The sequence below is a fragment of the Rhinopithecus roxellana genome, chromosome 11 (assembly GCF_007565055.1).
Source record: "Rhinopithecus roxellana isolate Shanxi Qingling chromosome 11, ASM756505v1, whole genome shotgun sequence".
In the NCBI taxonomy this organism is placed as follows: Eukaryota; Metazoa; Chordata; class Mammalia; order Primates; family Cercopithecidae; genus Rhinopithecus; species Rhinopithecus roxellana.
Window position 1 is genome coordinate 106,843,090 of NC_044559.1, and position 27,047 is coordinate 106,870,136.

Consider the following 27,047-nt stretch of genomic DNA (forward strand, 5'->3'; position numbering starts at 1 on the left):
CTGAGTAGCTGGGATTACAAGCAGTTTGCCACAATGCCTGGCTAAGTTTTGTATTGTTAGTAGAGACAGGATTTCGCCATGTTGGCCAGGCTGGTCTCGAACTCCCGTCCTCAAGCAGTCCACCCACCTCGGCCTCCCAAAGTGCTGGGATTACAGGCATAAGCCACCATGCCTGGCCCTAAGTAACAACTTCTAATGTCTAAGATTGCTAAGATGAATTGTATTTATTATTGGCTGTAAGCTTTTCTGGTTTCATATCATCAAGTAAACTCAGTTAAACACTTGAATAAGGACTGGGAAACAATAATTTATAAGCTAACGTATATTGATTTTTCTATATGCTAGACACTGTTGAAAATCCATTCTATATATTACCTCATTTAATCCTTACAATAACTGTGAAGTTGATAACGGTTTTTTTTGCTTGTTTTTACATCTCATCTGTATGGTAAGGAAACTGAGGCCTTAGGATGGTTAAGTAATTTATCCATGTTCACACGATTAGTAAATGGTACAACTAGCTATTAAATCGACACAGTTTGGTTCCTGAACTCAACTCTTAGTCATTAGACTATACTGCCTGACATATGTAGAGAATTTTATTTTACTTGTTTTTCATTTATTGAGACACGTTCTTGTTGTGTCACCCAGTTTGGAATGCAGTGGCATGATCACTGTTTACTGCATCTTTGACTTTCTAGGCTTAAGCAATTCTCCTGCCTCCTGTGTAGCTGGAACTACAGGTGTGAGCCACCTTGCCTGGCTAATGTAGTTATTTTTATTTTTATTTATTTTGGAGACAGGGTTGCTCAGGCTGGAGTGCAGTGGCACGAACTTGGCTCAACGCAACCTCTGCCTCCTGGGTTCAAGGGATTCTCCTGCCTTAGTCTCCTGAGTAGCTGGGATTACAGGTGCACCTGTCACTCCCGGCTAATTTTTATATTTTTTGATAGAGATGGGGTTTCACCATGTTGGCCAGATTGGTCTTGGACTCCTGACCTCAAGTGATCCACCCACCTTGGTCCCCCGAAGTGCTGGGATTATAGGCGTGAACCACTGCACCCGGCCTTTGCATGGCTAATTAAAAAAAAAAAATTTTTTTTTTTTTTAGAGACAGGGTCTCACTGTGTTGCCCAGGCTGGAGAATTTAAAATGTATCATCTTTTTAAGAAGGGAGAGACACTCATGAAATATTAAAACAAGTGTTAGTTGTTAGGTAAGGAGTAGTAGGTTGAAAAATTAAGTACAAATTCATGACCTGGTGCTTAGAAGATAAACTGTGATCTAATGTTCTATTAAAAGTTCATATTTAGCTTAGATTCTAGTTTGGATAAAAAATGATTATCACTAAATTAGGCAAAAAGGTTTCTTTTTTGAGGTGGGTATGTGATTACCACATAGAGTATTTTGTAGCTTATCTTATATAATTAAGCAGGCGAGGAGGAGACAGAAAAATGTCATGGGAAGTACTAAAAAATTAGGCATGGACCAGAATGTTAGTGACAGATTCAGTTTTTCCCAGGCTAAAATATTTCAGAATAATTCTGATCCAAGTGGTTTTTGTTTTTCCACCAGAGTCTGATTTTGCAGCTCATCTTTTCTAAATAGATCTATTTTATGGTGTGTATATGGGTCATTCTGAATCAAGTTAACTTCGAAGTTGATTGGGACCTTGTTTCAAGCTTATTGAACAAAGATCTGTAACACAGAATTTTGGGCATAAGGCCATTTCCAGAGTCTGGTCCAAATAAGCAATAACAGACAAAGATTGTCTCTTTCTTGGCTGAAGGCTTCCTCTGTGCAGCTTGTCTCAGGACTCTCTTCTTCTGCCCTTTTTATACCCCTCTCCTTTCTCTATTCAGGGCAAAAATATTTCGGTTTTCATTCTGTATTTTTTTAGCAAACATTTATTGTGTTTTTACTTATGTACAAGGTTCTTTGCTTAAAACGTATAATGCCCTCCCTGTAGTAGCAGTGGCAGTTGTGAGGATGATAGTAGGCCTTCTGAGATGATATTGTAGAAAATCCATGGAACATTAAGTAGTGTTGCTATGTCATACTTCTTTCCTGCCTGCCTTTCTGTCTTTTGGTGATTAAGAAGGATTTTTCTGGAAGATCTTTAAAAGAAGCATATGTATTCTTTTTATTTCCTCCAGAGTGACTAGGGAGAGAAAAAAGAACAAAATGAAAACCTATTTCTATACAGCAGTTTAAAATAATCATATCTTAAAAGATAATTTTAAAATCTTCACTGCTTTGGAGTTTATCATTTTATTTCTACATTTTAGAAAATGTTTTCCTCTCTAAATGTAATTGCTTTTAGAATATTTTAATGTTTCCTTTAGAACATTTACTTACCATACAATTAATTTTATTTATTCAATTCCCAATCTGCTTATTTTAATAAAAGCCTTGCTTGACCATTTAAAAATAAGTTTTCAAGATTGGCTTCCTAATTTCCATAATGTTATATTTAACTCTTAATTAGAGTTCAGCTTACTTTTATTCATGCTATTTTAGCTTTTCTCTAATCTCAGAGAAGGTGTTGTGTTTTCATGCCTTTTTCCCCTGGCTTATGCTGTCTGCTGTGCTTGGATTTTGACCTTTTCCCCCACTCTCCTTTCTTCTCTTTTACCTGCCAGATATGGCTGGCAAAATTGAGGTTTCTTTCATGGAGTCTTTTGAAGTTGCTTCAGGAATATTAATCATTCTTTTCTGTGTGCTATTCGTGTGTAATTAAAGACAAAAATTATACTTATTCAAAAGAATAAATGTAATATATGTTATGCATATACAATAATAAATCAAACATCTCTGAATCCATCATTAAAACTAAAAACTAGAAAATGACCAATTCTGTTTCTTTTCTCTGTATACTTCTCACCCACCACAAAAGGGATGTTTATCATTCCCTTGGACTTACCATTTTTTAAAAATCACATGTATGTGTATCACTAAACAATTATTGTTTAATTTTGCTTGTGTTTGGGCTTATAACAATGGATTCATCCTGTATGTACCCTAGCATGGCTTACTTTTTTTATTCAGCATTATAATTTCTAAGATTTTTCTGTATTACATATACATTAGTTCATTCATTAGTAATTTGTTCATTCTCATTAATGTATATAATGTATAATATTTCAAGTATAAATATGCCATTTATTTGCATTTAAATTTAAAGGATCTGGAGTTAGTTTTCTCCTATGGTTTAAGGTAGGGATCCATTTTCAGTGTTTTTTTCTGTATGGCAAAATATTTGCTCTACTCAAATAATACATTCTTTCTTACTGTGCTATCACTGTAAGATACCAAATTTCGTTATAAGCATGATTTTTTTTCCTGAATTTTCTCTTCTGTTGTATTGGTCCATTTATTTAACCCTGTAAGAACCCTACTATCTTCTTTACTATGGTTTCATAATATCTCAAGAGGCAAGTTACCCTCCTCCCTTCTAATTTTTCTTTTAGACCATATCTCAGCCATTCCTTCCCCTTTGCCCTCCCATATAAATTTAGAACCTTTTAAATCTCTGTTGGCATTTTTATTGGAATAAATTGAAGCTGTAGATCAGTTTGGAAAGACTTGGTATCAAGATAACTTGGGATAGAAGGGGGACGATCGGGTATATATGTGGTTGTGAGTTAGATGGGGGTGTGTTGTATCTGGTTTTGAAGACCATTTAATTTTTTTTTCCAGGTTTTTCTTTCAAACTCCTATCTCACTGTTTCCTTATTTCTTATTTATAACTAGAAGTAAAATATAATAGGGGAGAGAGTTTTTAGGGTTTTATTCAGGGTATTCTAGTGATTTTTACTGTAGAATATTCCTGTTGATTATCTTATGTTCCATATTGCCATTTGTCTCTCTCACAACTCTTGGTATGATTTTTGCTTGTCATATTGAGTCTGCCAAAAGCGTTTTCCACTTGTATTGTATTTGCTCTATTTTTTTTTTTGGAGACTGAGTCTTACTCTTACCCAGGCTGTAGTGCTGTGGTGTGATTGTGGCTCACTGCAGCCTTGACCTCTTGGGCTCAGGTGATCCTCCCACCTCAGACTCCTGAGTAGCTGGGACTACAAGTGTGTACCACCATGCCCAGCAAGTTTTTTTGCATTTTTTGTAGAGACGGGGTTTCACCATGTTGCCTAGGCTAGTCTCGAACTCCTGTACTCAAATGATGCATTCTCCTTGGCTTCCCAAAGGGCTGGGATTATAGGTGTGACTCACTGAGCACAGCCACTATTAGCTCTAGATTACGCCTCTTGCATTACCCAAATTCAGAGGCTTTGTTTGCTGTGTATTGGACTAACTACAACTATGTCATTTTTACCATCTCATTGCAGTACAATTTCATTTTATGTGATAAAAATACAACATAAGTGGTCACTTCTGCAGTACGTACACTAAAATTGGAGCAATACAGAGAAGATTAGCATGCCTCCTGTGCAAGGATGACATGCAAATTCATGAAGTGTTCCACATTTTTCTGACAAAGGTCTAATATCCAGCTTCTATAAGGAACTTAAACTTACAAGAAAAAAAAGACCATTAAAAAGTGGGCAAAGGACATGAACAGAGAACAGACACTTCTTAGAAGACATACGTGCGCGTCCAACAATCATATGAAAAAGAATTCAACATCACTGACCATTAAAAAATGCAAATAAAAACCACAATGAGATTCCATTTCATACCAGTCAGAATGGCTATTATTAAAAAGTCTATAAAATAACAGATGCTGGTGAGGTCGTGGAGAAAAAGGAACGCTTTTATACTGTTGGTGGGAATGTAAATTAGTTCAACTATTGTGGAAAACAGTGTGGTGAATCCTCAAAGACCTAGAGACAGAAATACCATTTGACCCAGCAATCCCATTACTGGGTATATATCCAAAGGAATATAAATTGTTCTGTTATAAAGACACATGCACATGTATGTTCACTGTAGCACTATTCACAGTAGCAAAGATGGAATCAATCTAAATGTCCCATCAGTGATAGACTGGATAAAGAAAAAGTGGTACATATATACCATGGAATACTATGCAGCCATCAAAAAAGAATGAAATCATGTCTTTTGCAGGGACATGGATATAACTGGAAGCCATTATCCTTAGCAAACTAATGCAGGAACAGAAAACCAAATACTGCATGTTCTCACTTATATGTAGGAGCTAAATGATGAGAACACATGGACACCTAGAGGGGAACAGTGCACACTGGGGCCCACTGGATGGTGAAGGGTGGGAAGAGGGAGAGGATCAGGAAAAACCTAATGGATACTAGGCTTAATACTTGGATGATGAAATAATCTGTACAACAAACACTCATGACACATGTTTACCTATGCAACAAACTAACACATCTTACTTATGTACCCCTGAGCTTAAAAGTTAAATAAAAACATAAAATATTACTAAAATACAGAAAATCCCTTTTAAAATGTGTAGATTTCCCTCACATTAAAAATTTTGTGAACCACTGCATAATTTCAAAACTGAACAGGGGAGTAGTTAAACAATGTCTTTTATTGTCATTTGATGTTTAGCCAGGAAACGGAAACACCATCATTTGTTATACTTCTTGAATTTTGTGAGCTTTGAATTATATAAAGCATATGTAATTCAAATGTGTGTATGTATTCAAGCTTTAAAAGGTATTCACCCGTACGTGTTCATTCTATTGGTTACTTCCAAATTTGTTTCATGTACATTCTATTTTGATTTTGTCTTTTCTCCTTCAGGTGCTGATGCATCAAGCATGGTCTTCATTTATTGAGAACTTGTCTTTGGGTTGTTATCTTTTCTCTAGTTAGTACTTTTGATACCCCTACCTCTAAGATCCACTTTCTTTTTTCTTTTTCCTTTTCCCTGGTGTCCTGGTGCTTGAGGATAGAACTGGCAGACAGGAAGCTGCATGGCACCAAAGACATGCTAAAGGGGGCCAGAGCTCTTCCCTTTGCCTCTGTACATAACAGGGAGTAGGACTACATGCCCAGTTCCTGCCAAGAAAATGAGGATCCACTTTTTTTTTTCCAAATGAATTTTAGCATTTGTTTACCTTGGAATCAGTTGAGTTTTCAAACTGCTGGTATGTTTTGTGTGTGTGTGTGTGTTGAATTTTAGCATTTGTTTACCTTGGAATCAGTTGAGTTTTCAAACTGCTGGTATGTTTTGTGTGTGTGTGTGCGTGTGTGTGTGTGTGTGTGTGTGTGTGACAGAGTCTGGCTCTGTTGCCCAGGCTGGAGTGCAGTGGCGCGGTCTCGACTCACTATAAGCTCCGCCTCCCGGGGTTCACGCCATTCTCCTGTCTCAGCCTTCTGAGTAGCTGGGACTACAGATGCCCACCACCACTCCCGGCTAATTTTTTGTATTTTTAGTAGAGATGGAGTTTCACCGTGTTAGCCAGGATGGTCTTGATCTCCTGACCCCGTGATCCACCCACCTCGGCCTCCCAAAGTGTTGGAATTACAGGCTTGAGCCACTGCGCCCGGCCTCAAACTGCTGGTATCTTAAGACTGGCCTTGAGGAGTTCTTCAAAATTGTATTGCCAGTGGCAAAACTGGAGATTGGAACCTAAATCACATTCATCATATTTCAAATACATAATGTGATACATTCATGTTTTCATATTAATATTTTAGAAATGCTTTATCTTAATTGCAGAGTTGTAGATAGGATAGTTTGATAAATAAGATTCAGATTTATTAATTTTTAGTACTTTTTTAGTTTCTAATATGCTATTCCCATTTTATATAAGCTGTATTAATCTGTTTTCACATTGCTGATAAAGATATACCTGAAACTGGGAAGGAAAAGAGGTTCAATTGGGCTTACAGTTCCACATGGCTGAGGAGGCCTAAGAATCATGCCAGGATGCAAAAGGCACTTCTTACATGACGGCAGCAAGAGAAAATGAGAAGGATGCAAAAGTGGAAACCCCTGATAAAACCATCAGATCTCGTGAGACTTATTCACTACCATGAGAACAGTATGAGGGAAACTGAACCCGTGATTCAAATTATCTCACTGTGTCCCCCTGACAACACGTGGGAATTATTGGAGTACAATTCAAGATGAGATTTGGGTGGGGACACAGAGCCAAATATTATAAGCAAAATGAAATTTTAATTAATTAAAACTTGTATAAAATTTTATATCCAGTAAGCAAAAGAGTTAGTATTCAAACATAATTTTCTAATTTCAAGTTTGCAAGCTTTTTTTTTTTTTTTTTTTTAAACCAGTGGGTCTAAGAATTGCTATAGGGTAATCTCCTGGGCCATCTAGTTCTTCTCAACTGGGGTTACTCTGATTTTGACTCTCATACATTAAGACTAAAAGCTTATTATTATTATTTTTTAATGTCAGACTGCTGCTTTTGCTATGTAAAGTTGAAGAAAAATGTATGAAAGTAAGGAAATTCAAGTATGAGAAAGAATTAGTCTCTCTGAAAAAGCTAACTCTCGCTTGGTGAACATATGCATGCTGTTGTTACACAAATGTTCCAAACCTGTTCCCTTCTCTACCCGCTTTATTTGGTCACCCTGCCATATGGAGGGTTGTGCTTTGCTGGACATGTTGTGTTTTGGACTTTTATGATTCAGAATTGAGAGAATGGAGAGAGAGTAGACCAGAGTAGAATTTTTCAGGTAATTTGAAATTGTGTCCTGAATAATTCTGCAGAGTGTGAGTGAAGTAGGAAGGGTGAAAAAAGGATGATTTTAAGGAGGAGAGTTGTGGATTCCATCATGCTTGAGAAAAACAGGGAAAGAACAAGACATTTTGAATTACTTTTTCCTTTGAGGACTGGGGACCGTGTGGGATGCTCTTTTAATAGGGTTTAAACAGGTGAAATGTACACATTTTTAATTTTGTTTTCTCAAGTTTACTTCTTTTGTAAAGCTCTCCATGGTTACACCATAGAGAACAGACTGGATAAAGGCCAGATTGGGTACAAGTGGACCAATTAGAAGACTGTTGCAATAGCCAAGGTGAGAGATGGTAGTAGATTGAGTAGGATTAAAGTGTTAGAAACAGATTTTTGGTATTTAAAGGTAAATGTGACAGGATTTAGTAAAATTAAACATGAAGTAAATGCTAGATGTCTGACTTACATAAACTAATAGAGAATTGAAGTAGGAACATTGAAATAGGATTGAGTGGCCTGTGTATTTGATTTTGAACATGTTCACTTTAAGCTACCATTCAAATATCTGAGAGAATGTCAGTTTTATACATGAACTTACAGCTTAGATGAGCATTCTTGAATAGATAAATAAAAGTTTGTATGTATATATGGTAATTTAAGCCTGAATGTGGACGAATTTACTGAGGGGTTATAAAGAGGAAAGTGAACCTGGAGACACTGTCTGTAAGATGACCTTACAAAGGAGACAGAGAATGAGTGTTTGGGAGAGGTAGAAACAAACCTAGGTAAATACTGGTCCATCTTTTCCAACTTCCAATGAAGTCTCGGTATTTTCCCCTCTATGGAGTTAGGGATTCCTCAACTTAATTCTGTGTTGAGCAGAATTGAGCTAAAATTTGTACGAATGCTGGACCTATTAGAAAAGGGAGGAGTTTAAAAGATGTGTGGAGAGGCTGGGTATGGTGGCTCATGCCTGCAATCCCAGCACTTTAGGAGACTGAGGCGGGCAAATCACTTGAGGTCAGGAGTTTGCCACCAGCCTGGCCAACATGGTGAAACTCCATCTCTACAAAATATACAAAAATAAGCCGGGTGTCGGGGCACATGCCTGTAGTCCCAGCTACTTGGGCAGTCATGAGACATGAGAATCGCTTGAACCCGGGAGGCAGAGGGCACAGTGAGCTGAGATCGCACCACTGAACTCCAGTCTGGGCGACAGAGCAAGACCCTGTCAGAAAAAAAAAATAAAATAAAATAAAAAGTGTAGAGAGGCATTCTACAAAAATGCGGCCCTTTACATTTTGTAACATCAATGATTGTATCAGATAATCCTCAGAATTACTTGGGGATGGGGATGGTCAGAATGTGTGAATTGTTTCACTATAAAAACAGCTTTTTCAAGAACTGTTAAGAGTCAGATTTTGCCCTCCATGCAAGCTAACATCTTTTGTAGATGCTGGTATAAGACAGAAGACTTCTGGACCAGAGACACAGGACTTTATTACTGATGAGAATAATGGGAGCCAGAGTGTTACCATTTGTGCCAGTTTCCCAAACCCACTGCTCCATAGAGGAAGGTGAAAGGGGCTGAGTGATGCATTTGGTGATGCCTTTCCTGTAATGCACTGCAGTCTGTTACAGGAGAGGGACTACCAGTTTAGGGAACCCAAACTTTGATAATAGGTAGTAAGTTGTAAGCCTACCTGACCTTCATTCACCCTGGAGGGAGATGACATTTTTTTTTTTTTTTTTCCAGACAGAGTCTCGCTCTATCCCCCAGGCTGGAGTGCAGTGGCATGATCTTGGTTCACTGCAACCTCCACCTCCCAGGTTCAAGCTATTCTCATGCCTCAGCACCCCTGCAAGTAGTTGAAACTACAGGTGTGCGCCACCGTGCCCGCCTAATTTTTGTATTTCTAGTAGAGACGGAATTTCACTGTGTTGACCAGGCTGGTCTTGAGCTCCTGACCTCAGGTGATCTGCCTCACTCAGCTTCCCAAAGTGCTGGGATTACAGGCGTGAGCCACCATGCCCACTGGAAATGACGTCTTTATTGTACTAGACAGCAAACAAACCTGCCTTTTGCTCCTGAGGGAGACACTGTTTCTTGATCCCTCAAGACCATTCCTTATATAATACAAACATATGTAACAAATTGGTATGGTACAAAAGTAATCAGTCCCTCTACTCGCAACAGGTACAGAGACATGAAAGACTCAAGTATAATTGCCTTCCAACAGTATTCTACCTTCATTTCTATACCTTCTTGGCTTCTGGTAAGATTTCCTTCCCACGATTATACAGCTTCACTGGTCACTCTGATTAGTCTTACCGACAGAGCCTGGGACCAGATCCGTTCAGTTTTTCTTATAACACATTTCATTAAAGTTACTATCAACAGGATAGCAGGATGAGGCCAGACTGCAATATGACTTCAATTATGCTCCCCAGGGTCCGAGACCCAGCCAACAGAACAAATGCAATAAACCTTTAGGGTCTACCTAAGAGAGCCAGGTGGTGGCTTTCTCTTTGTTTCTGCTCTGACTTTACTCTTGGCCCAAGGCATTAATCTAGTTACTGCAGAGTATATAGCACAGATTTGGCCTTGGTCTACAAAGAGGAAGTGTAGGGCTATTCTTTTATCTGTAAAAATCCTGGTTAGTGATTTGAGACTGTCCTGAATGCCTCTAGGCCCAAGGTGATGTCATTGATTGCTTTAGCTAAAGTCCAGAACAAATTTCAAATAAACTTTTCTAATTGGATGACTCCCATTATAGCGATTATTCCCTTGGTGTGCAAGTCATCACATTTTCTGAAGGGAGGCAATGCCTGACTTCCAAACAAGAAATACTCCCAAGGACTCTGTGCCTATAAAGAATGTGTTGTTTATATTGTCCTACTTCTGCCCCTCCGACACACTCCCCCCCCCACCACCTCCCAGTTATGTGGGACCTACTTTTAAGTCAGAGGGCACAGGCTGATGGTTTCTCCAATGTGGCCTCCCTGATGGCTGGTAAACCTTAGGGTTCCGAGTTCAGTATGAATACTTCTCTAGTACTTGTTTGTGGAGAGACTGCCTGAAGGCAATCAGTCCAATCTGTCCTATTTATTATCTATGCCACCAACTCGATGGCATTCATCTGTCCCTTGAAATGACTGTGCCTTGAAAAGACGCCTGAAGTTATGGACAGGTGTTTCATGTGGGAGATTTGGGAGCTTGGACCATCTGCTGCTGCTTCGGAGAGACTGTGCAGTTAAGGAGAATGATGATTGAGTAGTGATCAAAGCTGTGTGGCGGGGTAGGGGCAGACCCAGTAGTCAGTTAAATTTGAGGTTTTGCACATTTGCAGAGAAATGTCCTTTGTGAGGGATTATTCTAAAAGACAGATCACTAATGTCCCTCCTTTTCCTTCCCAACATCTAAGGTGTTTTCCCCACAGGTGCCAGACAGGGTTGTTGTACTCCTTCGACTGCCACAAAATCAGTGTGTCCCATTCCAGTAGCTAGCTTTACCTTTTTTCCAGTCATCTCTGACTCAAACCCAGACCTTTTTCTGGAAGGGCCAGGTGCAAGAGCGACAAAGGTTCTTTTTGTTAAACTTACAGAGACCCTTTTATGTCTCCTACTTTAGTCCACATGAGCCACCCTAGGGGAAGCAGTATACTTAACTAAGTGGTCATTATTATTTAAGACCAAGGAAATCCAGCAAGAAAATCCAGATTGTCAATTCCAGGTGGCTGAAGCTGAATTAGGTTTATACCAAAGACCTCCTTTTGACTGGATTGCCACCCAGAGAGTAGACCAATCAAGCTAGCCTGGGATTTTCATTAGAGGAAAGGGAGAAGCATCATGCTTAGAAATGGTCAGGGTGGAATCCCAGTTGGCCAGGAGCTGTTCTCTTCCTGGAGACAGCCACATTTAGCGACTAAACTGCTGTACTCCTGTGTAGACGAGGAGGAGGTGACAGAGGTATACTCAGAAATCTTTTGAGATGGTTAAAATTTTTTAAAAAATTGTGGCAAAATACATATATGATTACCATCTTAACCATTTTAAGTGTACTGTTCAGTAGTGTTAAGTATAGTTACAATGCTGAGCAACTAATAATCTCTAGGACTCTTTTTATCTTGTAGAAATTAAACCCTATACCCATTAAACAACAAGTGTCTATTGAACTTTCCTCCCCCAGGCAACCACTATCTCTACTTTCTGTCTTTATGAATTTGACTACTCTAGTTACCTCATATAAATGGAATCATACAATATATGTCTTTTTGTGACTGGCATATTTCACTCAGCATAATGTCCTCAAGGTTCATCCATATTGTAGCATGTGTCAGAAGTACCTTCACTGTTAAGTCTAAATACTATTCTATAGTATGTATATATCACATTTTGTGCATCCATTGATCTGTTGATGGATAGTTGGATGTTGTGAATAAAGCTGCTAGGTGACCCTGCTTTCAGTTCTTTTGGGTATATACCTATAATTGGAATTGCTGGGTTGTGTGCTAATTCTGTTTTTAATTTTGTGAGGAATCTCACTATACTATGTTTCACAGTGACTGCAAGTGCACGAGGGCTCCCGTTTCTCCTCATCCTGATTTTTTTATTATAACCATCATTGTGGATGTGAGGTTGTGTCACATTGTGGTTTTGATTTGCATTGCCCTCATGATGAGTGATATTGAGTGTCGTTTCATGTGCTTATTGGCCATTTGCCTGTCTTCTTTTTTTTTTTTTTTTTTTTTTGAGATGAAGTCTCACTCTGTCGCCAGGCTGGAGTGCAGTGACATAATCTCGGCTCACTGCAACCTCTGACTCCATGGTTCAAGCGATTCTCCTGCCTCAGCCTCCTGAGTAGCTGGGACTACAGGTACATTCCACCATGCCCAGCTAATTTTTGTATTTTTGGTAGAGACGGGGTTTCACCATGTTGGCCAAGATGGTCTCCATCTCCTGACCTTGTGATCCGCCCGCCTAGGCCTCCCAAAGTGTTGGGATTGCAGGCGTGAGCCACCGTGCCCAGCTTCTGTTTGCCTGTCTTCTTTGGAGAAATGTCTGTTCAACTCTTTTGTCTATTTTTGAGTCGGGTTTATTTTTGTTGTTGAATTTTTTGAGATGATTTCTGATAAGGCTATTGTAGCACTAAGCAATATAAGATGCTTGTGGATGGTAGAGTGTCAGATACTTTGACTAACAGCTCATTGTTGAGTGACTTTTGTGATAAAAAGTGTATCGTCAGATTGCAAATGATGTGGAAAGTAAAAATAGGACACAGATTAGTATCAAGGACCACAATAGTATGGCTGCAGTCAGCTGATTGAACTGGAATAGCAGTACCAGACCCTGGAAAAGTGTCATCAACAGTGAGACACCACTGATAACCTGAAAAAGGTTGTCAGAGGTCTGATGCAACCAATCTGCCATTAGCATGTGATGTGGTTCCTCTCACCATGAGACAAATGAGTCCTTTTCCAGGACTCACAAGTCTGGGATGAGGTGGCAGCCTCTGCATCAGGAACATAGAGTCTTTTACTTTGTATCCACTCTATGATGATAGATGTGTTGCTGTGTCTTGTATGATGATGGATCCAGCAGCAGTGGTAGCAGCCTTAACAGTGCAGTTTGATCAGTAGCTTGATTATAATTGGTCTCATCAGACAATGGATTCTTACCGTAACCATCTGTATTAGTGACCCAGATGGTTTGATCAGCAACTACAATTGATCTCCATGGTTTATGTCTTAATATGTCATTCTGTAGTTTTCCTAGTGGCTGACGAAATAGCTAGCCTGTTGGTAATAGCCTGATAGTCAGTAAAAATATAACAAGGTTTTCAAGGGGAATATTGGCCAGATCTGTGAGAATGTCCTTGAGTTTTGCTGGTGGAACAAAGCAACCACACCCATTTTCAGTTCTGTATTATGGGCACTGGAGTTTACAGCCCACTAGGCACACAGGGTCTCCGCTTAGTTGAATAATCAGTGAAACAGGCCCAGGCATTTATGGAACCTTTGTGAATCAAGGGCCTCACTGAGCTAGCAGATTTGGTTTAGGTGGCAGAATGCTAAATCAGATGTTCTCAAAGGGAGAAGCTGCTACTTTTTCATGTAAAGCTGAGATGCCCTAGGGGCCATACTGGCTGCATTCTTGAATATTATCACTTCATGTGATGAGAGAGGCTTGTTGGGCCTTTCCCACTTTGGTAGTCATTGCATTTGAGTTGACTCGTTCTCTTTTCAAAAGAGGCATACTTAGTAGCTATGTCAGGGAGGCGTTGAATCCAAACCCACGAGTTACCTTCAGAAGAGGTTGTTCCTCTTGCCAGAGGGTCTACTCAGAAAAGTCATCTATGCTCAGACTTGTACTCAAACAGGTCATAAGGAATGTGGGGCCCCAGACTTACTAAAGCCTTTCTACATGGGCTCTTGACAGTGAGCATGATCTCCCTGGAGCTTATGAGCACTCACAGTTCAGCATGTAAAATATCAATACCACAATACACTCAGCAGTGGAAGCCACAAATAGTAGTACAGTGAATGGTCCAAAGAGCCCCACCCAAAAGGTCACAGTAGCATCCCTTCCCTACTTTGAACCCTACCCAGACCTCAGTATTGGAAGCTGGTAACTTATTCTTCCACAGGATGGGTATGAAGGTGCCTTGGGCTCCTGTATCCAACAGAACCGTAAAATGTTGAATCTGTGCTCTCCCCAAAGTTATGTAGCCTACCCAGGTGTGTGTGATCTTCAGTCTCCTTTAGGTACTTGGAGAACTTGGCCCCACTCCTAATCATCTTTCATTGTAAAGCAGCTGAGGTTGAGGGATGAGGGAGGCTGGGAGAGAGTAGCTTTGCACCAGTGAACACGAGACATTTACTTTCAGTTTTGAGTGGTACTATAGCTGTGTACTGATCAGTCAAATAAACCTGCAGTAATTTTGGTCCAACCAAAACCCTGTATTCTGTGCAAGATCATTATTACTTGAGCCCAGGAGTTCGAGACCAGCCTGGGCAACATAGTGAGACCTTGTCTCTACTAAAAATTATATTAAAGAAATTAGCCTGGCATGGTGGGATGCACCTGTTGTCCCAGCTGCTCAGGAGGCTAAGGTCAGAGGATTGCTTGAGTGCAAGAATTTGAAGATTGCAGTGAGCCGTGATTGTTTCACTGCATTCCAGCCTGGGTGACAGAGCAAGATGTTGTCTTACACACACAAAAAAGGTCATCATTATGGACGGTATCCATTTCTGTTTGGGAACACCTTGATCGAACAGCTACAGCTTTGTTGCTTTCTGGTGGGGGAAATGGGTTTTGTACCCTTTGGCTGACGGGCTTGAACTGCACAATGGCATCATTTTTTAGAAGTTTACCTTAATGTAGGCTCTTTGCTGCTCCATTGTTAAGATAATATCAAGATAAGATCTCTTAAATTCTTGCTTGATTTCAATACTAGGGCTACTGGAGTTTTCTAAGGCTGCAGGACTGACAGCAAGAATTATGTAGATTCTTTGAGCTAGTTTCTGATTCTCCAGTGAATCACCTTGATCCTCTTTTTAAACTCTATCTAGTACAGTAGGAGTCTGTAGACCGGTTGGTGTCCAAGGGAGTTTGTCTTAGGGAAATTTCCCCAAGAGTATCAAAGGTTCCTTGTAGTGGACAGGTTATACCACCAGAAAATGCTGAGGCCCTTCGTAGTCATCTTGAAAGGATTGAATGTTGACAAGGTAGACTGCAGTAGTCGCTGAGCACTAAGATAGCCAGCAAAATGCCATTCTTCTTTAACAAGCATTACATGCCTGAACAATGTAATTACATGCTCCTCATCTTCCAAGCAAACTAGCCAAATTTCTAAAGATTTGTTTGGCTCTGCCAACAATGATTGCAAATTTTCTTACTTTCAAACTCAGTGTAGATGCATGTCTTTGTAACTGTTGTCCAAAGGAAACAGAACCTTATGTGCCCCCATCTCCCGCTTCCCGACAAATCTTAGTCTGGAAGATTTCACGAGGCACACCTGCTGAGGCTGACTGTCAGCTTGATAAGGAAGTCCTCCCATCTGCAGGAGTGTTGACAATAACCAGGGCATCATTCAGGCTGTTGTCTTTGAATCTGTCTACTTCCTGGTACTTATCCTGAAACTTCATTTCAGCCTCATTAACAGGCAGTAAAGTGGAGGATCATTCATTGCCTGGTTGACCATACAATATGGACAACATGTTCATTAATGATTCTCGTGGACTTTTCTCAATTTCTGCTAACTGGTCTTTCCTTCCATTTCTAGAAAGCTTTGTCCCCATCAGCATTCTATTTTCATTGCCAGAACAATCGAAAATTGTGACGGTCCCAAGATTTATCCTTGTTAACTGATGAGTTAGGCTACCACAATTTCATGGATTCTGTTGGAAGACATGAGACTCCTGGATCAGAGACAAAGGACATCATTACTCATGGCAATAGTAGTAGCCAGAGTGTCAGCATTTGTGCTAGAAAACAGCCCCAATTTCCACAGGATACTGCAAAGAGCCAAGTGATGCCTTTGCATACACAGTTGTGTGCATTAGAGAAAAAGTACTCTCAATTTAGGGGACCACATCTTTTATAATGGGCAAAAAACCTTTCTCCTGGGGGGTTACATTAGCTTTATTATATTGGACAGTAAACAATTCTGCCTTTGCTTTCTAAGGAGATGCTGTATTTTCTAAGGCTGTTTACTCTATAAACATCCAGAACAAAGGGAGTTAGTGCATCTTCTCACAAGATGTACAGAAATGATAGATACTCATGGAGAGGTGTCTCTCTCTATCTTGGTTTGGAATTAGGATAGCATTTTTGATTAGAAGTTCTTTCTCATTTAAAAAGTTCTGATAAAATATGACAGAATTGTGACAGATTTGGTTCAAGCATAACATTGAACTGTTCTTTTCCCTGGGAGTACCTTTTCTTTTCTTTTTTTCCCCCTTTTCTGCTTCACTTCCTATCCTGGCCTCGTCCCACCTAGACTACCATAATTGCCCCTTAGTTGGTTTTACTCTCTGTAGTCTTGTTCTTTCTATCTTCAATACCTCTGCTAATGGGATCTTCTTAAAATGCAGAGGTGATCATGTCACTCAATTTAAATTTGTCATCACTTCCTTATAAAGCCAGATTTTAAGTTGTTGAGCAGTTGTATAATTATTTCTCATGTGCTGGCTACTGTCCAGTTTTAAGTTGGCAACTAAATTAAAAAAATATTTTTAAAAAACCTTGTAGGCCAGTCCTAGGTAGGCTGTGCCAAACAGGTGTCCAGGCTGCTTGCTGACAGTGTATATCTGCTCTTACCATTTTTCTCTCTTAAACCTTTGTCTGCAGGATGTTATTCTCTCTGCCTTTAATATTTTTCATATCCACTTCTTGACTCCTGTTTATCCTTTGAAACCTATGTACTCTATAAAGCCTTTAAATGAACCCTTTTCAACCTAGTTAATTGTCTTGTTCTCAGCACCTTTATAGTAATTTTGAATGAACTGTGCATGTGTCATTATAGCACTTGCTTCATTGTGTTGTAATTACTTTTTTGGGGGTGTGTATCAGGGGGGTTCTGCATCACACTGAATAAATAAAGTGTCAGCTACTCATACCAGGACAACTTTCCCGTTCTACACATACCAAATCTCTCTCTCTTTTTTTGAGACAGGGTCTCCCTCTGTTGCCCAGGCTGGAGTGCAATGGCACAATCATAGCTCACTGCAGCCTTGACCTCCCAGGTTGAAGTGATCCTCTCACTTCACGTCCCCAGTAGCTGGGACCACAGGTGCATGCCACCATGCCTGGCTGTTTTGTACGTTTTGTAGAGACAGGGTTTTGCCATGTTGCTCAGACTGGTCTTGAACTCCTGAACTCAAGCAATCCTCCTGCTTTTGGCCTAAAGTGCTGATATTGCAGGCGTGAGCTACCATGCCCGGCCCACATTACCAAATTGTTAGGAAAGAAAACTGCTTTCCAAAGAATTGTTTTAGAATCAAATCCATTACATTAATTGGTGTTTTAAACCACCACTAAACATTCTCTTCCTTTAGCCTAGTATAATTTAATAGTGTTCACTGGAAAGTAGACATGTGGTGTACAGTCCTGTGGTCCATCCTAAATATGGTCCAATGTATATGGATAGCAAATATATTATGCCAAATAATATTTTCTTGTTTTGTTCAAATTTAAAATATAGACTGTGGATATTCATAAAGAGAAAGTGGCTCGAAGAGAGATTGGTATTTTGACAACAAATAAGAATACGTCAAGAACTCACAAAATAATAGCACCTGCGAATATGGAGCGCCCTGTAAGGTATATTCGGAAACCCATCGATTACACAGTTCTGGATGATGTGGGCCATGGTGTCAAGGTAAGCATTTTATATTACATTAACAAACTAATTTGCATATCCAGTAAATATTTTGGATAGGAAATATTGTGGTAAAGATAATTGTAATTAATAGATTCTCTTTAGCAACTAGCATTATAATTTTCATACAGTTTTTAATATGCATTTTTACTAAGGTTGGGGTGTAATTTCATCAGTGGAATAGGCTATACTAAAAATGATATTAAAATTTGAAATGGTTATTAAACCATAAATCCTAGACAAATATCCATTTGTGTTGTGAATTCCATGTCTTTCTTTCTCTACTGAATATTTAAAAATAAAAATCTACATGCTTTTCAAAATTACTTTAGAAAATAATTTATAAATACTTTTATCATTTCATTTCTAAATATGTATATATATTTGTATACCTGTGTGTGTATGTAATGCCAGCAACTTATTAAAAAATGAAAATTGTATGTAATTTTGTCTTAACCCCCCACCCTTCTCCCTGCAAAAAAAAAAACCCCACAGATTTTCAGGAGAGAGATGATGTGTTGCCTGTGTTCATTTCTAAGCATGGAAAATTAGCTGATCTTGAAGGATACCTGTAGTGTGTCAGCTTTTTGGTATTTATGGGTCATTTTGCAAGCATTTGGAATGACCTAAATTCTTTCGCTGTCTCTGCTCAGGATAAACTATTCCTTTGAAATTTGGTATTTCCTTTCTAAGAGGACTGTTTGATTTGGATTCTGGTCTTCAGAATATTTTTTAAGTTGTTAAGGAGTCAGCTAGAATCTTGAAGCTTGTCCTAGCTGATTGATCTGACTGGTGCTGTTGCTAGATCTGTTACATTCTGGATTTTTTGGGGTTCCTGGTTGAGAGAGGAGTATAGCTGAAAGCATTAACCTTTATTCTATTCCTCTCTGAGACTATTGGAATCTTCTCTTCACTTTTTATGTCTGTAAATTTATATAAAATTGGAACACATTGCAAATGCAGAGGAGACTGCTTGTTTATTTCTTGTATTTTTATTCAGAGATGTGGCTAGGCTTGTATAAGAGCTGAAATTCAGTTTTAATTCAAGGTGCTTTAAACTAGACTGATCTCTGGTGTTGGAGTTTTGAGAATCTGGGGAAAATGTCTTTTGTGTTACTATCCACCTTGAGATTTAAAGAAAAACAATATGTTCATGCATGCATGTATGTATACATATATACCTGTATACGTGCACACATGCACGCACACACACTCACACTCACACCCACTTTTCCCCATTTTGCCTCACCTTGATTATTCCTACCAAAGCAGTACACATTCATTAAAAATTTTTTTCTGTCATTATAGTAGTGAATATCTTCTATTACCTCATCCCTCAACTAGTAGTTGTATTTAACAGTTCAAGACGTAGTACTTAGCTGAGTATAAGATGAATCCAAATTTTACAAGGAAGTTTTGGATGAGAAAATTTAACTATTTCATCGTATATGTGTAAGTGGGAGATATAAACAGCATAATATATGCTGAAAGTATAGGACTGTGAATTTTGGAAATCTGCTTTCTAGCCATAATATGGATACATTAGACACAAGGGTGGGGGGCTTTGTTTTTGTTTTTAGATTTTTTTATTGCAGTAAGATATACATAACATAAAATGACCATTTAACTCTTTTTAGGTGTATAGTTCTGTGACATTAAGTACATTCAGATTGTTATGCAGGCTATTTTAAAATATGTTTTTGGCGAGGGATGAAGGTGCATGGTCTGTGAGAAGAATATATTTTAGAAGCTGATTATTTGGCATATTTGTCTATAGTTTGTTTCTGTGACTGAAAAATACACACATACACACAATTGCTTCTCTCCAGCAGTCTTAATGTTGCTTTGTTTTCTTAGTTTTGTGTTCTCTCTAAAGGATCATTGTTGGCTTAAATATTTCCAGAGCGTTGTAGAGATGTGTGAAGGTAGAAATTTTGGTAGTAGTTAATGAACATTTGCCAGGCCAAAATTATTAGAAATTATTTGAGGATAGTGAGACATTGCTTACAGCTTTCAAATTATTTTTGTATCTTTTGCCCACTTTTCTGTTTAGAAGTTTGTTTTCTTACTGACTTGTCAGAGTCCTTTTTTTTTCTGTTTAAAGAGTTAGTAGCCACTCATATATTGGCAACTATTTACTCATATTGCTGTTTGGCTTTTGACTTTGATGTTTTTTGGTATTTAAAAAATATACATACAGAATTTTTAAAATTATATCTAAATATATTAATATTTTTCTTATAGCTACTAGGCTTTATGCTTATGATTGCCATACTCCAAGATTAATATTCCATTGCATTTTCTTATTTTGTGATATAAATTTTAGTGTTTTGGTATTTGTATTTAAATATACCTGGGTTTTATTTAAATAGTATTTACTGTGTTAATGCATTTTATGCTGTGAAATAAATGGTACATGTTAGTTTAATAGGAATTTAAAAATATGCAAAATATCCCAAAGTAAATCTGGTTTGATTTTTGGGAATAATAATAAGATATGTATAAGAGAATCCCAGCATAGAGAAACTACCAGAACATATTCATAAAGGAGAATGAAAAGAAGATGATCTTTGTAAGTGAGCACAAGGTTTGAGAGGAAGCTAGAATAGGGAAGGCTTGAATACTTAGCAAAGAAATTTACATTTATTTTGATGGACACTAATAATAATTAACAGCCTGGATCATAATTTACAAAGGACTTTTCATATGTAGTTGGCCCTTTGTATATCTAGGTTTCTATCTGTGGATTCAGCCAACCTTGGATAAAAAAAATTCCAGAAAGAAAAAGAGTAAAAAATACAAGGACAATACAAGAATAAAAAATAATACAAATAAATATAATCACTATTTACATAGCATTTACCTTGTATTAGGTATTATAAGTAATTTAGAGATGATGTAAAGTATATTGAAGGGTAGTGTTAGTTATATGCAAATACTACACCAGTTTATATGACGGATTTGAGCATCCTTGGATTTTGGTATTCATGGGGGTCCTGGAACCAAGCCTTCTTGATACCAAGGGATGACTGGATTAGTGTGTGCTTTTGTGCTTGTTTTTAAGCTTCAAAAGATTATGTGATCTAGGAGTTGTTAGATTTTATTATTGGTCTTCAAAGATAAACTTAGGTATGTTACTTTTTTTGGAGTTTGAGTTTACAGTGATTCATGAATCGGGCAGCTTCAGACCACAGAGACATGAAGCAGGGGGAAGTTCAAAGAAGCAAGACAAGCAAAATATTTGATTGGTTAGAAGTTAATTGTGGTTTCTGATTAGTAAAGTTCCTAGTTAGAGGTTAGTTGGAGGTTTCTGATTAAGTTACTGTCAGTTGTGTTTTGGTTTGCCTAAGTAGGAACCCAGAATGCGGGAGCTGTCTCAGCTTAATGGCTTTCTGATTAATTTTTTTAAACAGTGTAGAAACTAAAGCTTTATAATATTTACATAGGAATGATTTTTTTTTTTTTTTAATTTATAAAGCAGAGGAGTGAGTTAAGAATCATTTCAAAGAAAGAATTGGCCTTGGCTGGGCACAGTGGCTCATGCCTGTAATCTTGGCACTTCGGGAGGCTCAGGAGGGAGGATCACTTGAGGCCAGGAGTTCCAGACCAGCCTGGCCAATGTGGCAAAACCCTGTCTCCTAAAAATACAAAATTTAGCCAAGTGTAGTGGCACACACTTGTAATCCCAGCTACTTGGGAGGCTGAGGCATGAGAATCGCTTGAACCCAGGAGGTGGAAGTTGCAGTGAGCCAAGATGGCGCCACTGAACTCCATCCTGGAAAACAGCCAGATTCTGTCTCAAAAAAAAAAAGAATTAACATTAGACATTTAGTGCCTATGACATACAAAACTATGATGTACTTAGAAGATAGGGAGGAATCAAAGGGAATTTCAAACCGATTCCAGGCAAATGGTGAAATTACTCATCCATAAAGGTAAATGTTAAGGAAACAAAGTGAGATCTTTTTTAAAAAGAGACAGGGTCTCACTGAAGTGCAGTAGCTCAAGCACAGCTCACAACCTTCTGGGCTCAAGTGATCCTCCCTCCTCAGCCATCCAAGTAAGCTGGGACTACAGGTATGCGCCACTATGCCTGGCTAATTTTTTATTTTTATTTTTTCAAGAGAAGGGATTTCGCCGTGTTGCCCAGGCTGGTCTCAAACTCCTGGGCTCAAGCAGTCCACCTGCTCTGGCCTCCCAAAGTGCCGGGAGTTGTAGGCAAGAGCCACCGTGCCTAGCCTGAAATGAGATCTTAAGGAAATAAAAAACGGTTTCATTTTGGATATGTTTTGAGGATATTTAAATGGAAAAATTTTATAGATTTCTGACAAAAATATTAGTATTTTGAGATGTAAGATACAGAGGTTATTTCCTACTAACACTCGCCAACATTGACACATCTGCATATATAATAACACTTAATAGAGGAGGCTGAACTTCATAAGAGGTTAAAGCTTACACCGTTGCATAGTAGCACAGAGTTCAAGTAGAATTTTCATCCCCAATCTAATTCTTGTATTCTTTCCATTTGGGACCAACTTATACTTGAATGCTTTTTTCTGTTTCTTATCCACTTGAAATGACAAATGAAGGGAGATACGTGGATATATTTAGAATATTTTCTTAGTTATTTTAGGATAGTATTTAGTGTATTATGTATATACATTATAAGATGTACATTGGTATATAAGTATATTATATATCATAATACAGATGCTGAAGTATACATTAGTATATTTTATCTTCAAGGATTTTTTTTTTTTTTTTTTTGAGACAGAGTCTCGCTCTGTCGCCCAGGCTGGAGTGCAGTGGCCGGATCTCAGCTCACTGCAAGCTCCGCCTCCCGGGTTTACGCCATTCTCCTGCCTCAGCCTCCCGAGTAGCTCGGATTACAGGCGCCCGCTACCTCGCCCGGCTAGTTTTTTGTATTTTTTAGTAGAGATGGGGTTTACCCGTGTTAGCCAGGATGGTCTTGATCTCCTGACCTCGTGATCCGCCCGTCTCGGCCATCCAAAGTGCTGGGATTACAGGCTTGAGCCACCGCGCCCGGCCTATCTTCAAGGATTCTAATAATGTTACTCAAATTTTATTCTTTAGGTGTGAAATGTCATGGTTGGTAGGGTGCCAGATGTTATTTCCAGATAGAAGTAAGCAATATCATTTTAAACAAACATTGAAGTGTACCATATTTCTGGCACAGTTTCTATAAATGAGAATGTATCCAAGAGATACCAAATCTCTCCTTTGGATGTTTTCCTTTGATATTGCCTTGTGGCCACCTGAAAAGTGGTAGTTACTTGTTGAGAATGTCAGATGTTATTAAAAAAAACTTGAAGGCCCCAAATCTATCAAAAATTAGACTCTAAAACCGGAAGATATGTATTTTTTAGTGGCATTGTACAAGTAGTGATGCTTTAGGACTCCACACAGTGTTTCATGTTGTGTAGGCTAGTCAGCTTTAATAAAGGAGCCTTTGGGATCAAAACAACTTTTCTTCAACTTTGAATTTTGACTTAACTGGCTCAGATGAAAACTTAGTACTAAAGGTACTTAGAACTTCCTATTAGTGTTGACCTGCTCAGGATTGGGGTTCAGAAGCTAGGAATGAGAGAGTTTTCCAGACCCTGTTTGTTTATTTCTTTGTTAGCATCTGGCTAAGTTATCAATGTGCATGATGAGTTTTTTTAAGCTTCGAGATACTAGGTCCTTTTTTCATTTTTGAAAGCAATGTGTGGTTTTGAACTTTAACATTTGCAGTTTATCACTTAAACTATACTACCATTGAAGTAATGAATACTCATACTTGGACATTCATTATCCAGTAAAGTGTTAGGTCTTATGCACCAATGTGTTTAAGTAGCTTCACATCTAATGTGTTATGGTGTTTGTATTTAAATGAACATATTTTTTAAATCATCTGTGATTCGGTTGGATTAGCTCCATAGGATAAAATACTGACTTAAAAAATCATTGAGCCTGCATGAGATTGGAATAATTAAGTGGTGGTTTCCTTATGAGTATAATTCTTTTGAAAAATATGTGAAACACATAAGTATTTCCCCAGTACTTACGGATATCTTTTTCTTTACAAAGTATTTGAAACATGGCTGGAAAAAAGCTTGTTAATATGAATTGAATAACTGTAAATGTAAACCTGTCCTATCAGATATAACTTACCTAGCATTAATGTCTACTTTTTCCCCCTCTTTTTTTGCCAACGTAAAGTGGCTAAAAGCCAAGGTAAGAGCCATTACTTATCATTTGATCCACAGTATTTCCTCTGTATTGATAGAGGCTGCAGAGCCACTAAAATTTGAAAACTCTTCTTATGTCTGTCTGCTTTTCCCTGTAGGATTTATGTAGATTAAATATACTCAAATTCAGTTCAAATAAGCAACATTTAGCTTGGCTGTGTTAATATATCAAAGATATATTGACATCTACATTTATATAGGAACATTAATTTTGCTAACATTTATTGCTTTGCTCATTTTTCGGTAGTTGCCTTGCTTTCATTGACTTACAATTAGGAGGTTTCCCAGACATCATATGTGACTTTGTTACTGAATTGTTAGGATGAAGATGATTTTTCAGATGGGTATTTGAGCAAATTGACAAGATGTATAGTTTATGTTCATGCACACATTTCAAAAATTTGTAGGAAACCCAGTGTTTGAATGCAGATAAGTCTGATCTCAGTGAACATGTTTAACAATAAAATAAGATAAACAATCCAGTCATCTCACATGTATTTTGCTACAATGTGATATGAATGGCATAAAATAATAGGAAAACCAAGTGCAAGTGGTTCCTTGACTTTTTAAACTGTAGTACCAAAGTCTTTATTCAAACTGTCTGGGAATCCTTAATTCACATTCTGATATTAAAAAAAAAATAATACATGGTGTTAAAACACAAAGAGAACAATTTGATATAAAAATAAAAGCATTTCTTTCTACATTTTAGCACGGAAATAACCAGCCTGCAAGAACTGGCACACTGTCGAGAACAAATCCTCCTACTCAGAAACCACCAAGTCCTCCCATGTCAGGCCGGGGAACACTGGGGTAAGAATTCAACTACATTTTACGAAAGAATTCATATGCTAAAGGAAAAGATGTTTCTGTGACTTAAGTAAGTATATGGGATCCATGCCACACTACCTTCTCAATGTGACACTACCTTTTACAAATTTATTTTAATTCCTATTTTCCTGAACAGAATCCCAAATGAATTTGCTGGCTTTGTAATACTCTCTAAAATCTGTACCAGGAAAGTTTTTATATATGTATAAATGGCATTGTTTATTTTTTTGTCATCTAATTTTTAAAAAATATAAATCTGACTTGTTTTAAATGGAATGATTAGAGTATTCCAAATGGTGCCTTTGCATGTGTTTACAGTATCTATATTATAGAACTTTGACCAGTGTCTACTTTTGTGTAGTGTGGCTTAGTCCACAGCTCTTCTGTTTCCCCTATTGGTGTCTGAGACTTAGGGACTCTTTACTTTAGGAAACTATGCACTTTATTTGTAACTATGCTTCTGCTGGTATTCTTAGGCCTCTTTATACTAGAGTAGCTCCATGGGAAGGCCATTTGGACAAGTAGAAAAGATAACAGTGGCTTCTTCCTTCTTAATTCTCAGTGTACTAAATATAGCGAATACTTGCCAGGGCATTACATTTCTTTAAGGTTGCTTTTCTTAACACTGGGAATATTATATTGGATTTCTTATTTTTTGGTGGAGGGGTTGTTCAACAATCAGTCTTCTTTTAAGAAGGTCTTAGTTTTCATTTTTATCAATTAAACCCTCTGCCCCTGAAAAAAAACATGAAGTTATTAAACAGAAAAGTCGGAATCATTTATTGAGAAATTAATGATTAGAATGTATGTCTCTATTGCCATATTGAGGTAGGAATAAGTTGTAGCTTCCTATGTAAAGAAATTTAGCTTCCTGTTTAGAGAACAGTGGCTTATGAGTGACTGGACTGAGAATGATGTACATTTTAAAGTACATTTAAATGATGTACATTTAAAATATTACTGAGCATTTAAAAAATTATAACCATAATTTTTAGAAATAAGGTTAGGACTTTAAATTACCCTTTCCTATGTTTTTCTTAGGAAAAGGAAACAAATTTTAGTTTTCTTGTTAAAATGACAAAATTTGTATATCCCAGTGAAGAATATTTTTTAAAATTACAAACTTTATTATGTATATTTTTAAATCCTGGTATACATGGTCACAAAGGGAGACTCACATATTTTTGGGAAAAATACAATTTTATCTTTTTTATTCATTATTCCTTTTTCCACTATGCTTCTTTAGACGGAATACTCCTTACAAAACCCTGGAACCTGTTAAACCCCCAACAGTTCCTAATGACTATATGACGAGTCCTGCTAGGCTTGGAAGTCAGCATAGTCCAGGCAGGACAGCATCTTTAAATCAGAGACCAAGGACACACAGGTAAGCCTTTAGGTTGAGTATGTGAACATCTCTAAAGTGGGTGTAACTGACTGGTGACAAACTTCTATGGAGGTGCTGAGTAAAGGTGAAGTGCCACTCTAATGCTAATATCAAATGTGAAAGTTGGGGGAATAATATTATATATGTTCCTGTAAATTTGTGTTATAACTTCTGTTTTTTTTTTTTTTAAAGATTTTAAAACACCTGTTTGTACTATTAATGGATTGTTTGTGTTTCCTCCTTTTGATAGAGGTACAGACTCTATCAGACTCTTTGGGTTAAAACTAAAGAATTTTTTTTTTTTTTTTTTGTGACGGGGTTTTGCTCTTGTTGCCCAGGCTGGAGTGCAGTGGTGCAATCTCGGCTCACTGCAACCTCTGCCTCCTAGGTTCAAGCGATTCTCCTGTCTTAGCCTCCCAAGTAGCTGGGATTACAGGCCTGTGCCACCACACCCAGCTAATTTTGAGTTGAGTCAGGGTTTCTGCATGTTGGTCAGGCTGGTTTCGAACTCCCGACCTCAGGTGATCCACCCACTTTGGCCTTTC

The 27,047-nt window shown here is 38.0% G+C and overlaps 1 protein-coding gene and 2 non-coding genes across 17 annotated transcripts in view; 2 read left to right on the forward strand and 1 right to left on the reverse strand.

The window, feature by feature from the left end:
• Nucleotides 1–27,047, forward strand: part of ABI1 (abl interactor 1) — a 117,878-nt gene that overhangs the window by 68,951 nt on the left and 21,880 nt on the right. For 9 of the 15 annotated variants that reach the window (XM_010381439.2, XM_010381443.2, XM_030940037.1 and 6 more), the window contains exons 3-6: nt 17,854–18,030; nt 24,256–24,270; nt 24,997–25,097; nt 26,362–26,502. In XM_010381439.2, coding sequence (XP_010379741.1) covers nt 17,854–18,030; nt 24,256–24,270; nt 24,997–25,097; nt 26,362–26,502 — 434 coding nt within the window. The remainder of the gene's footprint in view (nt 1–17,853; nt 18,031–24,255; nt 24,271–24,996; nt 25,098–26,361; nt 26,503–27,047) is intronic. The other 6 variants (XM_010381440.2, XM_010381444.2, XM_010381448.2 and 3 more) reach the window with 1 other exon arrangement.
• On the forward strand, nt 4,383–4,489 carry LOC115900654. Its single transcript, XR_004060307.1, has one exon. It is a non-coding gene; the product is annotated as a U6 spliceosomal RNA (small nuclear RNA).
• Nucleotides 5,874–6,020, reverse strand: LOC115900581. Its single transcript, XR_004060253.1, has one exon. It is a non-coding gene; the product is annotated as a small nucleolar RNA SNORA57 (small nucleolar RNA).